We start from the raw sequence: 12990 nt of genomic DNA, 5'->3' as shown, positions 1-12990 counted from the left end.
GATCCGATAATGCGAGTCAATATCTGTGCTCGGATTCAATGAATTCTCCATTGACTTGTCTCCGTTCTGTGATAGGCTAGTCACAGTGCCAGTTCAACGCCTCTCCTTCACACTATTCTGTGATAGGTCGTCCCAGCGCCCCTCCCCTACCTATTCTGTGATTGGCTAGTCCCCAGCGCCCTCCCACACGACGATCCCCGTTGGCGTGTGCCTCTCACTCGCACACGGACACGAAGACGTGAACAGCTCTCTCCCTCGGCGGCGGATTTTCTGTTAATATTTAGGGTTTCTTCACGCTTCAGGTTTGTTTTATACTTCGTTTGAACGTCGTACCGATCACCAGGAACTTCTGGTACCGGGGTTGGTTCAGACTTAGTGCTTGTTAGAATGGGACTCGTGTTACATCTCTGCCGTCTGAGTTTTTTTTTTTTTTTTTTACTGCCTGCTGGCTCTAACCAGTTTTTTTGAATGTCTGAAACTTTCTTGCTGTTTTATAAAAGGGAGTGCGGTTAAAGAATATATTACAAATTAAATACACAACACATTCAACCAGGCGGGTAATACTTGTACTCGGCAAAAGTGCTTCATCCGTACCGGATACTCGTTTCAGCCGAGTACTCGGCTCATCCCTATTGAGAATACACTGAACTGCAATGCCTTTCTCTTAAAACCAAGAGCGCCATCTAGTGGGCTCAGAAAATGAAGACACTGGTTCACAAAGCTTCATTTGGCCGTCACTACCTAACACCTTTTTTATGTTGGTTTGTCTTTGTCCGTGTGTTTTACTATATGCCTTTTTATTCATATTCACAAATAATTGTTGTATAGCAGAACATTTATATGTTGTTTTCGTTGGTATATTATCTATTTATATCTATTTTTTGCCGTCACTGCATGCATTTGATCATACTACTTTAATGAAATAAAAACTGTTGTATGCTCCTTTCTATGTGTGATTGCTTCTTTCCTGTGCCTCCACACTAAGTGCAGTGCTGAGGTTCCATCTTTATCATTATTAAAACCATCATCCATTTTTTAGGATGCATGTGTATAGTTTTGAGATCTGTTTCTGTTTTAGAAAGCTATTTATTCTACCTTACTGCTTTGTTTCAGCTGATATAAGGACACCAGTTTTTGAGTCTAATCAAGTCCTGTAATAAATAATGCTATCAAAGCATGGTTTTCCATTGAGTTCAAAAATACTGTTAATAGATAACAGAAAGCATGATCTTTTGTATGAAATTGAATGTATAGAATTATCAAATGTCTTGTAACTTAGTAGCTAAGGTATCCCTATCATTACACACTTTTAGAAATCTTGTAATACAAACATATCATTGAACAGGTTTCAACAAGTAGCCTATATATATATATATATAAGAACAAACATATTTGCACCCCAATATTTAAATTGCTGACCAATTTAATATTTAAATTGCTGACCAATTTAAATATTACAGTCTAATTGGTGAGTAATGTAAATCCATATGGAAACACTGTCATCATGTCAGCCGGGATGTCCTGTCTCTTCTTCCTTTAGAAATTACACATTCACTTCAACACAACTCGAGTCTTCTGGTCACCAAACAACAACCTGCAAAAGAGTGATATGTCGAGTGTTGGTCATTCCCAAAAGTATGATTTAATATCATGTTAAGAACATGGATGGCCTACTGAACGGGTCTATCGGGCACAGGCAAAACAACCACAAAGACACCATATGACTACAATTGTTTTCTGCCACTTGAAGTTTTTTCTGTGGCTGTGCCCAGGGGCCCACTGTCTGAGTAAGGCATTCTAAGTAATGGCATCACCCCTCCACCACCAGATTCTAGTAGCGCATGGAGGACACGGTGGATTAAAAAAAAACTCTTCAGAAGAGGTCAATCTTGCAGTTTTTATGTCCTCTTAATCTCCAAAGTTGACCGTTAACTATTGTTCTTTCTCTGCTGTGACGTACAGTAACACGCATCACTCGAGCTTCTTGGTTGGAACCGTTAATATTAAACACACTATTTGTTATGGTTTGGAAGGTTGCTTTGGTTTCTTTACCTCCTGCTTTGGTTTTTTGGTCCTGTCTTGTCTCCTCGTGTTTGTGTCTTAGTTCCCTCCTCGGTCTTGTGTAGTATTCTCTGTCTTGTGTTCCCCTCTGAGTGTCTGTATGTTCTGTTTCCTGTTTTATGTTGATAGTAGGGTTTCCTGTTTGGTCTAGTCTTGCCTAGTTTTACTTTTGTCTGTCTGATTGTCCTGCCCCGCCCTAATGTGATTCACCTGACATATCACCTGAGTTACCTCTTGTATTTCACCTTTATATTCCCTTTGTCTCTTATCAGATTGTTCTTGTTTCTTTGTGCAGTGCAGTGCCGTGCATCTTCCTCATAGAGTTTTCAATGTTTGTTCCTGTTTCTGTCTTGTCTTTTTTCTGGACCTTTTTGGATTTGGCTGTTTGTTTTTTTTGCTCCCTTTGTTTTCTTGGACTTTGGACTCAATAAATCCTTGTTTACCTGCTCCTGCTTGCCTCCATCATCTCTGCTATGGGTCCTTATTCCACTTAACCGTAATACTATTGGTTCAATAGTAATATCTGGACTGAACTAGCTAAAAGGCAAGTAGTTGGGAGGTCAGACTACTAAAGCGCATAGGGTGGAGCTACAGGAGCAGAGTTTCTTGGTTCTGTGTGAGGTTACATTAAGGTCCCGTGGAACAGGAGGAGAGAGGTGTCTAATTTACCAAAAAAAAATCAGTTAAGAAATGGAGCAGAAAGGTTTAAATCCAGCCCATCATCTATTCTCCTGTCTATCCCCTGCACTGCTGACCTTTCAGCATCGCATGTGGCATATAAATTAAAAAAGAACCCACCATTGCAATTTCTGTATTCTTCATTTGCTTTCTTTGGCTCCACCGTTGGCAATATGTGAACCATACCCCCTCACAAAATGTCGACCACTTGTAAAAACATTGCTCCCTAGCACCACTAGTGTTCAAAAACTCCACAGGGTTAAGGTTGTATCACGTTCACAAAAATCTAGAAAGCCTTTAACAATGAAAAGCTACCACTGTGTTCTTAACTATACACACCTGATGAACATGACAGTAAGCAGTGCACCAGAAGCGGGTCCCACCCAGTAGACCCAGTGGTGGTTCCAGTGGTTGGCAGCCACTGCGGGACCAAAGGCTCGGGCAGGGTTCATACAGGCCCCAGACACCGTCCCTCTGAAACAACAGCAGGTACACACCATCACTGTCACACAGCTGGGGACCACGGCAATGCAGCTCAACGGTGTGTAGGGAAGTTGCAGTCCGATTTTCAGCAACAGACACACCCAAAACAGAAATAATGCGATAGTGATTTGATTGTTGTTTCAACACACTTTAAAATCTCAAATTCTGTCCATGATGATATAACATAATTAGAATGTTCATTCAATCAAAATCTTACCTAGATACTTAATATGGATAAATGAGACCTTGGCCTATGAAGGCAATAAATAATTAACCTTGGCATCCATTTGGTAACTGATCATAATGATAAATACATGTGTGGAGGAAGGTCGTGGCCAGAGCTGTAGCTAACGTTTTCTTCTGTATCCTTTTTTATGGTAATCTGGGGGGGTTGGCCCTCTGCTTGTTTACCGCCTGTATTCTTTTCATGCTGATTCCCGTACTAACAGACTTGTTATATTTAAATTTGGCTACTTACATGCCAACAATAGTTGATAAGAGGATTAAGTACTATGCCACCATAAATATAGGCTATCATGCAAGGTAATAAAACATTAACACTCTTTTTATGGCTCGGTCTCCTGGAGAGAATTAAAAACAAATGCTGCTGCAATGCGGTGAGTGCACCCAAAGATTGCGAGGCATTTCATTTTAGAAAAGTGTACGGAGCTCCCCTGGGGTCAGGCAACTGAGAAAAAAACTGAACCGTGCACACAGAATGATAATCCATTCCCTGGGTTTTATAAACTGATTGTTTCATAAATCCGTGCCCATTGTTTTATAAACGTGAGGAAAGTTAGAAAGATTCACAGATTAAAACTTCTGGAAATCATTACTCTAAAGCGAAATTATATTTAATCACAAATGACGCGTCTTTCCTAACGTAGTTAGTGTTAACAACCATCAAAACAAGCCATCCTCCAACTTGGAGAACTAATTAAACTGAAAGTAAAGTTTCACTATATTGCATAGGCAAGGCAAGGCAAGGCAAGGCAAGGCAGCTTTATTTGTATAGCACATTTCAGCACAAGGCAAGTCAACGGGCCTGTACACAAATCACAGTTGACCAGTTAAATCTAATTTTATTTTTTTTTTCTTCTTCCTCTTCTCTCCCCTTCCACAAGTAAAACAGAAAAATCACAGCATTAAAACCGGTAAAACACATGAATAGACAGTTAAAAAAAAGAGAAACATAAAACACAAGAATAAAATTACAGTGCAGCATAAGAATTAAAGAAATGATTAGTCATTTAAAGAAAGGCAGCATCAAATAGAAAGGTCTCAGCCTTGATTTAAAGAAACTAGAAGTAGCAGCGGGATCTACAGGTTTCTGGGAGTTTATCAGATATGAGGAGCATAGAAACTGAAAGCTGCTTCACCCTGTTTAGTTCTGACTCTGGGGACAGAAGCAGAACCTGCCCAGATGACCTGAGGGGTCTGGGTGGGTCATAGTGTAGGAGCAGATCAGCAATATATTTGGACCTAAACGTTAAGTGATTTATAAACTAGCAAGAGTACTTTGAAATCAATTCTTTGAGACACAGGAAGCCAGTGTAAAGACTTCAGACTGGAGTGATGTGATCCAGTCTCTTGGTCTAGTGAGGACTCGAGCAGCAGCGTTCTGAATCAGCTGCAGCTGTCTGATTGATTTTTAGGGAGACCTGTAAAGACCCCGTTACAGTAGTAAGTCTACTGAAGATAAAGGCTGGACAAGTTTTTCCAAATCCTGTTGACACATAAGTCCTTAACCCTTGATATATTCTAAGGTGATAGTAGGCTGACTTGTAATGTCTTATGTGGTGTTAAAGTTCAGGTCTGAGTCCAGACTACACCAAGATTTCTGGCTTTGTTGTGTTTTTAACATTGTTTGAAGCTGAGCGCAGACTTTAATCGTTCCTCTCTTGTCCAAAAACAACCACCTCAGTTTTTCCTTCATTTAATTTCAGAAAGTTCTGGCACATCCAGCGTTAATTTGTTCGATGCACTTAGTCAGTTTTTGTATTGGACTATGTCCCCTGGCGATAAGGTTATGAAATTGTGTGTCGTCCGCATAACTATGGTAACTTATTTTGTTTTTCTCCATAATCTGAGCCAGTGGAAGCATGTAGATGTTAAACAGAAGAGGCCCCAGAAGGAGCCTGCGGAACTCCGCACGTCATATTTGTACGCTCAGATGCATAATTACCTATCACACAAAGTAATCCCTTTCTTTAGGTAGGATTCAAACCAGTAGTACTGAGCCGAAAGGCCAACGCAGTTTTCCAATCGGTCTAGTAGTATATCTGGGTCGACCGTGTCAAATGCAGCACTGAGATCAAGTAATACTAAGATTGAAATTTTGCCATTATCTGTGTTAAGGTGGATGTCATTAAAGACTTTGACAAGAGCCGTTTCAGTGCGTGGGTGGTCGGAAACCCGACTGAAAGGTATCAAAACTGTTGCTTAGTGACAAGAAATGGTTGAGTTGTTGAAAGACTACTTTTTCAATGTTTTACTTAAAACGGAAGGTTTGATTTGGCCTATAGTTGCTCATAGTGAATTGTCTAGGTTGTTCTTTTTTAAGAGTGGCTGATTACTGCAGTTTTCAGGGCCTGTGGAAAGATACCTGAAAGAAGAGATGTGTCCAATCTGTAGAAGATCAGAAGTCAAACAATTGGAAACATTTTTGAAAAGTCCCGTTGGTAGACATCAAGGCAACAGGTCGAGGTTTTCAGATGTTGAATAATGTCCTCCAGGTTTGTATGGTTGATCGTGTGAAATTCTGTCATATTGGAACTATTTTTGCTTGAACACTGTGACCACACATATCCTGGACTTGATATGGAGGCACTGACGTTTGTCTAATCTTTTGAATTTTGTTTTGAAGTAGGAGGCAAAGTCATTGCAGGCCTGGTAGATAAAAGGTCAGATGCTACTGGTACTGGAGGTTTGTAACCTATCAACAGTAGCAAACAAAGCACGGGAATTATTATTGTTTCTAGAGATAATATCAGAGAAAAAGGACCTTCTTGATTCCTCAGTTCCAAATTATAAATGCGAAGTCTCTCTTATATGGAGTTATAATGGACCAGGAGATTTGTTTTCGCCACCTTCGTTCAGCTTTCTACACTCTTTTTTTCTGTTTCTCACCAGTAGGACATTTCTCATGGAGATCTTTTCTTACAGATACAACTTTGACCGTGGGAGCAATGGCATCAATAACATTTGTGATTTTACAGTTGAAATTATCTACAAGCTCATGACTGATAGCCCGAGAGGGCTGGTGTGGAGGAGAAAAGCTGAATAAATGTGTCACTGGTGTTTTCAGTGATATACCGTTTTCTGATATCTTTGTGGACACTTTTGGGCACAGAGATAGTGCCGTAAAGAAAACACAGGATGATCTGAGAGCACGTCATCACCCACAACCTTGGAAATGTTCAGACCTTTGGAGACAATCAAGTCCAGAGTGTGCCCCTTATTGTGGGGGCTCCGTCACATGCTGAGTCAGTCCATAGTTCAAAAACACAACACAGCTCTTTTGTCCCCCTGTCCTGGGGCTGTCAAATGAATGTTAAATCACCCGCATGATTACACAATCAAAGTAATGCAGATAATAGACAGCAGTTCAGTGAAGTCATCAATGAAGGTGCACAATATTTAGGTGGCCTGTAGAGATTTAGAAACATCGCTTGAGGGGAAGATCTAATTGAAGAGCAACTATTCAAAAGAAACAATTTCCATAACATATTTGCGTACAGTGGAATGAGTCATTAAACAATGGCGACTCCACCTCCTTTCTTATTCACTCTATTCTCACTCATAAAACTGAAGTTAGGGGAGCTGACTCGATGAGACAGCAGCGCTGTTATTATGGTCTAACCAGGTTTCAGTTAAAAACATAAAATCTAGATTGTGCTTAGTAATAAAATCATTGATTAAAATGATTTTCCTGCCAAGACCTGAGTTTAGTAAGGCTAGTGTATGTGTGTGTTTTCATTTTTTTGGAGGCTGTAGCTGACGAGGAATGGAGTGCTAAATTTGCTAAGTTTGCAGTTAAGTGCTTATTCACCATTCTTTTCCTATTACCTATCACAACAGAAATTGAGGAAGAATTGAATCCACAGGGCCGGGCTTGTCTTGAAAAGAGTCATAGTATCACTAGTCCTGCAGCCAAGGCCCGGCACATATCAGATAGTGCTTGCAGATTTTGCACACAAGCGTCCTTATCAGTTGGGGGGAAGGAGTTTTCTGACATCCTGGTAGGGTGCTTGCGTTTTACTTTTGCGGGGTTGAGCCATGGGGGTAGGAAGGGTGTGCATAATTGATGGGGGAAATAAGGGAAAGGGTGTGTGGAGCATCAGTAGAGACAGCGATGAATCCTCAGAAGGTTCGGGTTGGGAAGGTTTGAGGGGTGCTGGTGGAGGGTGAAGAGGGGAGGGTAGGTTTCGTGTCTCGCTCTCTGGTCTCCCATGGTCAAATCTTGCACAGGCGGGGGCTGTGCTGGATCACTGCCGCACTTTGTTGTGTCTTCCTTTTGTTTTGTGACCTTGGCAGAGGGAGCAGATGTGTAGCGCAGAAAGTAAGAGATTAGAGGTGAACAGCTTTACTCCTGCTTGTTAAGGGAAAGTCTATCTGCTTTAAAAAGATGTCTGCGCTCCCAGAAAAGTTTAAATTGTCAATGAACTTCAGAGAGTGGACGGTACATTCAGTTGAAAGCCATTTGTTAGTCCAACAGTCGGCTGAATCTCTTCATCCTCTTCTGACTGACGGTATAGGACCACTGATAAACACATTTGCGCTTAGGGGGGTGACTGTGTCAAGCAGTTCCCTAAAGTCCGTTTCAGCAATTCAGACTGTTGCTTTACAACATCATTTGACCCTATATCAGAATAATGTTCTTCACAGTTGGTGTGCGCCACGATATCTGGGATTTTTGGGTCAAGTCAGACACCATGTCTTTGGGAAAACATAGTATTTTGGTGTTTTTACTGTTTTTTTAATCTTTTACAGCAGAGTCACACAATCAGGGTTTGAGGCCCAGTTGTTAGCTTTTTACTTTTTGAATTGCTCTCAGTCCTTACCCTTGTGTGGTGATGAGACGAGTCCCGGTCATCAGATGACTGTCCCGCGTCTTGCAGCAGAGGAGCAAATCTGTTATCCAGTTGCACACCAGGTTGTTGGGGGGGCATTTTGTTGCTTATTTTCCCTTTTGCAGCGTCCACGGCTGTGTCCTACTAGGTACAGGGTGTGAAGAGGCGCTCTGCCCAGATGATAATGCAGGCCAGCCGGTCATATCACAAATGTCAGGGCGCTGTGCCCGCCCGTTAGTCGTCTCCATTTCCCGGAAAATGATTTACTCTTAGGCTTCGCACCAGACAAGTTCCAGGAGGACCGCACTTGTTGATTTATTACCAGTTCCACCTCCTGTTTCTTTGTAGTCTTGTTGGGCTAATTAGCCGTGTGTTAGCATACTTCTGTCCATTGTTATGGGTCATGGTAAAGTGGTGTCATTTCCACAAGATCCGTTAACTTCCACGTTCACTTCTAGAAGGTGAACCTTGGTTTCCAGAAGTGCAATCTTTGAAGTTGAGTTGTGTAGTCTTCTACGGAGAAAGGAGGATCTTGCTGCTAATTAGCTTTAGCTACAATCACTGTAGGACAGGCTTGAGCTATGGTAGGCCACGCTCACGCAGAAAAATTTTAAAATATGGCAATAGCCTACTATGTCTACAAAAAATGTATAGTCCAGTGTTTTTGAAGTGTCCAAGCCGCGCCGTCATAGTTTCTCAGAGGAAAAGCACGATTATCAGCAAAAATATGCAAGCAGAAGCAGGAGCAAGCAGCAAAGCGTCTGCACTGTAAGAAGCAGGAAGCAAGGTTCAATCCAATTTGCAAGCAAAAATAAACAACCTAGTAAAAGAATGTGAAGTGAAGTTTTTAATGTAAACTGAGCTTGACCTCGATATAAATGCATTGCCTTAAATTCTTGGAATGAATGAGCACCCCCACTGTTTTTCTACTGGGTTTTGGTTCCAAAATGAAACACTTTTCAACATCAGACCTGGGAGACTAGCGCCCATCTTGGATTTGATCCTCATAGCTCTGACTACCCTCCACATCTAAAAAAAGAAATGTTAGAAATGTTGTGTTTTTCTCATAAAATACAAGAGTTGTACTACAAAAAGCATTGATAATGTTATGAAAGTGATTGATTGTCAGAGGAATAGGAACGGCTTCATTTAATTCAACTTGCAGACAATCTAATTGAACTAGTAAATAAAACAAATTAAATATGGAAAATCTGATTAAAACAGACTTTCTTTTTTCCTGTCATGACCTCAGTTTTTCAAAAGTTCTGGCTTCTGCTCTGGCTGTGATTTGACATGGACGAATGGAATAAATAGTGATTGACTTTTCTTCAGAGGCTCTTACCCAGCAAAGATGTTGGCTGTCACAGTGAGGCCGATGCAGAAAGGAGCCGAGGGTGAGCGGGTCTGGCCGTTGACGGCCCCCATGCACACCACCGTGGTGAGGAACAGGGTCATGATCACCTCTGCCACAGTGGTTTTACCCAGATCATTGTTCACAATGTTAAAGGCCCCTCCAAGGGAAGCGTTATACACATCAGTGGGGTAGATTACCTAAAAGTAAAACAAATTAAATGTGCATCATCCAGTGCATGATTAAATCGACTGACGGCAACAGTTTTTATTCATTTTAAACCTTTTATTTTTTTTCTATCCAACAAAGCATGCCGGGAAATCAAGACCATCAAGGGTTCATGTCCAACCTGCAGCAATTCCCTGCATGTCTTCCCCCTGTCATGTCTACGCTGTCCTAATGATTAAAGGCAGAATGGCCCAAAAAAAGTAATCTTAAAAAAAAGGACACAAATTGTGTTTTATTGACACACAATTGCAACAAAAGTCACAATTATGAGATATGTCAAAACGTTTACCTTACTTAGTCATAATTGCAGATGAGTAAAACCCTTGACTTTAGTACTTAAATTATATTATAAATTCTTGACAAACTGAGTCAAGATTTTAAGATATTGCACTTACTAAGTAAAAATCACGAGACACTGAATAAAATGTAAGTTTATTATCTAACATTTTAAATGTATTATTTCAAATGTTGGACTCACTATGTCAACATTTTTATTTATCATCTAATATTTTTACCTATTATTTCAAATGAAAAAAAAGAGCTACTGAGTCAACATTGCATCTTCCTAAGTCAAAATGACGGAATGGTAAGTCAAAATAATATTTGAACCTATTATGTCATATTTCTATTGATGAGTTGTTATTATTATTATTATTTATGAGTGCAAGTTAACATTTTGACTTATAATGACTTTTATATTTTGTTTTCCTTTTCCTGGCAGAGTTGGGCTTCCATCGATCTTCTCACCTTGGTCAAACCAGCGCCGACCATGCCTCCACACATCTGAGCCAGGACATACGGCAGCAGCAGGGAAAGCCCCGTCCCTCCACACAGGTAGACGCTCAGAGACACCGCAGGGTTAAAGTGGCCCCCACTGTGATAAACATAATGAACTTTACCCTGTCTCTTAATGGTGTTATAAACTGATAACAATCACACCTGTCCATAACATGGGGTGAAATGGAGTTGCAAATGATTCTTTTGTATCTGTGCTAACGTTGTTGTATCAAATAGAAGACAGTGATTGACAAAAAAAACTATTTGAAGCTTAGTATTGCCTACTTTGATATGGTTGTGCTATCTACATCTCAGTACACACCAACATTTCAAGGGAAAATCACTTTCAAATAAGAATTGTATTTTAAATAAGTCAATGTATGTTATCATTGGCTCAACTTGTGCTTTTGGGAGGAAAATAAAACTTTTTTTTGTAAAAACAAGACCCCATCAGTCAGCTCAAACACATACAATATCAAGCATTTGACATTGTTTACCTGATTTGCCCGAGGACCATGATCAGCACTCCCAGAGCCAGTCCATGTGCCACAGCGGGCTGGATGACGCCAGCTGCTCCCACATTCCCAATAACGGATGCACACCCCACAAACACAAACAGGCTGGTCCCGAACAGCTCAGCCAGGCAGGGCTGCACATACTGCTGAAAGATGCAGCTCTTCTTGTTGGTGTCGCCTCTCTCCGCTGACGCCTCTTCCACAGCTATTGTGAAGACCCCTGTCTTGGTTTTTGTTCTTACCATAATGAAGAAGAAAAGAAAAAAAATTCTACCCTGTGCACCTTGTTTCTCTGGTGGACCACAGCCTGTACTGGGTAATCTGTTGACAGTACACTTATCTATATGAGTTATACGGATGATCCATTGAGGACATACGCACATCCCCATTTTTTTTCCTCTGATGCTCCACCTTCCTGCAATTGTTTATACTCAAAGGCAATCCAGAAAACCTCATAAAATTAGAGTACTGTTAGTTACACAGAACAGCAACACATATTTTAGTTTTCTATCTTTTAAATTATTGTAATACACTGAAGAGTGCAAACTTGTTTTTTCATGTTAAACCTGCTATATCTGATTTTTTTTGGGGCCACTTTCACAGAGCAAAAGCTAGCCATAAACACAAAACTTGATACATTATAAATTCTAAGTTGATACGGTGACTATAGTAGCAGTGGTGAAAGAGGTATTTAAATATTTTACTTAAAGCTGCAGAAGGTAGAATTAAATAAAAACAAAAACAAAAAAAGCCCACCAGAATTGGATCCGTTAGAATAGAACATAGTATAGAATGGATTAAAGCTGCTTTAAATTATGTGAATAACTGAATATAAAGATAGATTGCGATATAAATGTAGGGCCTTACAACACAATTAAGTTTACAGCACACAGTTTAACTTAACACACAAAAGCAGTCATTCAGCCTACATAGTGATATCAGCGTGTCCCTCGCACTGCAGATAACCCAGCTGATAGTTAGATTATAAGTCCATGAGAAAGTTCATAAATAAACACGATCTTACACAAAGTCAATTTTTATTCAACTACACTTAAACCGCCATGATCAAATATATTCTATCAAAAACTAATGTGTCGTGTCCTTTTTGCTGTTTGAAACTTAGAAAACATGTTATGGGCAAATGGTAATAAATCAGTAAGGTAGTTGCATTGTAATGCATTTCTTGCAGTTTGACACTAGTTCCTTCACATGCATGTATGTATTATGTATGTATATTTTGCAAGAAAAAGAGTCTGGAAGTGCAATTGATTAATAAATTTAAAAAAAAAAAAAAGTAAAATAAAACCCAGAAAAGGACAAATATATGACATCTGAAAACATTGTACATTCAATAATATCCAACACAAGTTGGCAGATTTTGAAACGATACTTTTGTGTAGTTATAGACAAAATATGTCTGTAGGCAAGTTAATACAAACACACTTGATCTATTTTACAGTTGGTAACTCAGTGCCAGTGTAAAGACACACCTCTTCAATGTTCTTAATCTAATCATGTCTTATCTTGCAGATGTATGGGGTTACAAAGGACGCTTATCAAATCACAATCTGCTGATGCCGCGAGTTTTCATAGAGGAACAGCTCCCCGACAAGGGCTGCATGGAGAATACAGGCTTCCTCTTTACCAATGTCTCCTTTCCCACCTCGTCTCCTGTTGTTCATTTTGGTGTAAATACAGGTAACGCATGTCCAACAGTGGGGCAGTTTCACATCAAAATGCCAACTGTGACAGACCTAAGGAAACAGAACCCGTTCGTGTAAATGAGTGTAAATGACCAAACATCAGACATTCCAACGCGGGGGGG

General features: G+C 40.2%; 2 protein-coding genes across 2 annotated transcripts in view; both read right to left on the bottom strand.

The window, feature by feature from the left end:
* Nucleotides 1-1269: 1269 nt before the first annotated feature.
* Nucleotides 1270-11507, bottom strand: LOC116671821 (aquaporin-8). The gene is made up of 5 exons (XM_032503319.1): nt 11148-11507; nt 10621-10747; nt 9637-9845; nt 3079-3213; nt 1270-1594 (listed from the first exon to the last, which is right to left on the bottom strand). Exons 1-5 carry the CDS (start codon nt 11408-11410, stop codon nt 1552-1554), a joined length of 777 nt encoding a protein of 258 aa, XP_032359210.1. The 5' UTR covers nt 11411-11507; the 3' UTR covers nt 1270-1551.
* Nucleotides 11508-12406: 899 nt separating this feature from the next.
* Nucleotides 12407-12990, bottom strand: part of lcmt1 (leucine carboxyl methyltransferase 1) — a 7616-nt gene continuing 7032 nt past the window's right edge. The window contains exon 11 of the mRNA XM_032503318.1: nt 12407-12919. Coding sequence (XP_032359209.1) covers nt 12897-12919 — 23 coding nt within the window. The 3' untranslated portion in view covers nt 12407-12896. The remainder of the gene's footprint in view (nt 12920-12990) is intronic.

Source organism: Etheostoma spectabile, chromosome 21 (assembly GCF_008692095.1).
Source record: "Etheostoma spectabile isolate EspeVRDwgs_2016 chromosome 21, UIUC_Espe_1.0, whole genome shotgun sequence".
NCBI classification, from domain to species: domain Eukaryota; kingdom Metazoa; phylum Chordata; class Actinopteri; order Perciformes; family Percidae; genus Etheostoma; species Etheostoma spectabile.
This window is presented reverse-complemented; position numbering and strand designations above follow the sequence as displayed.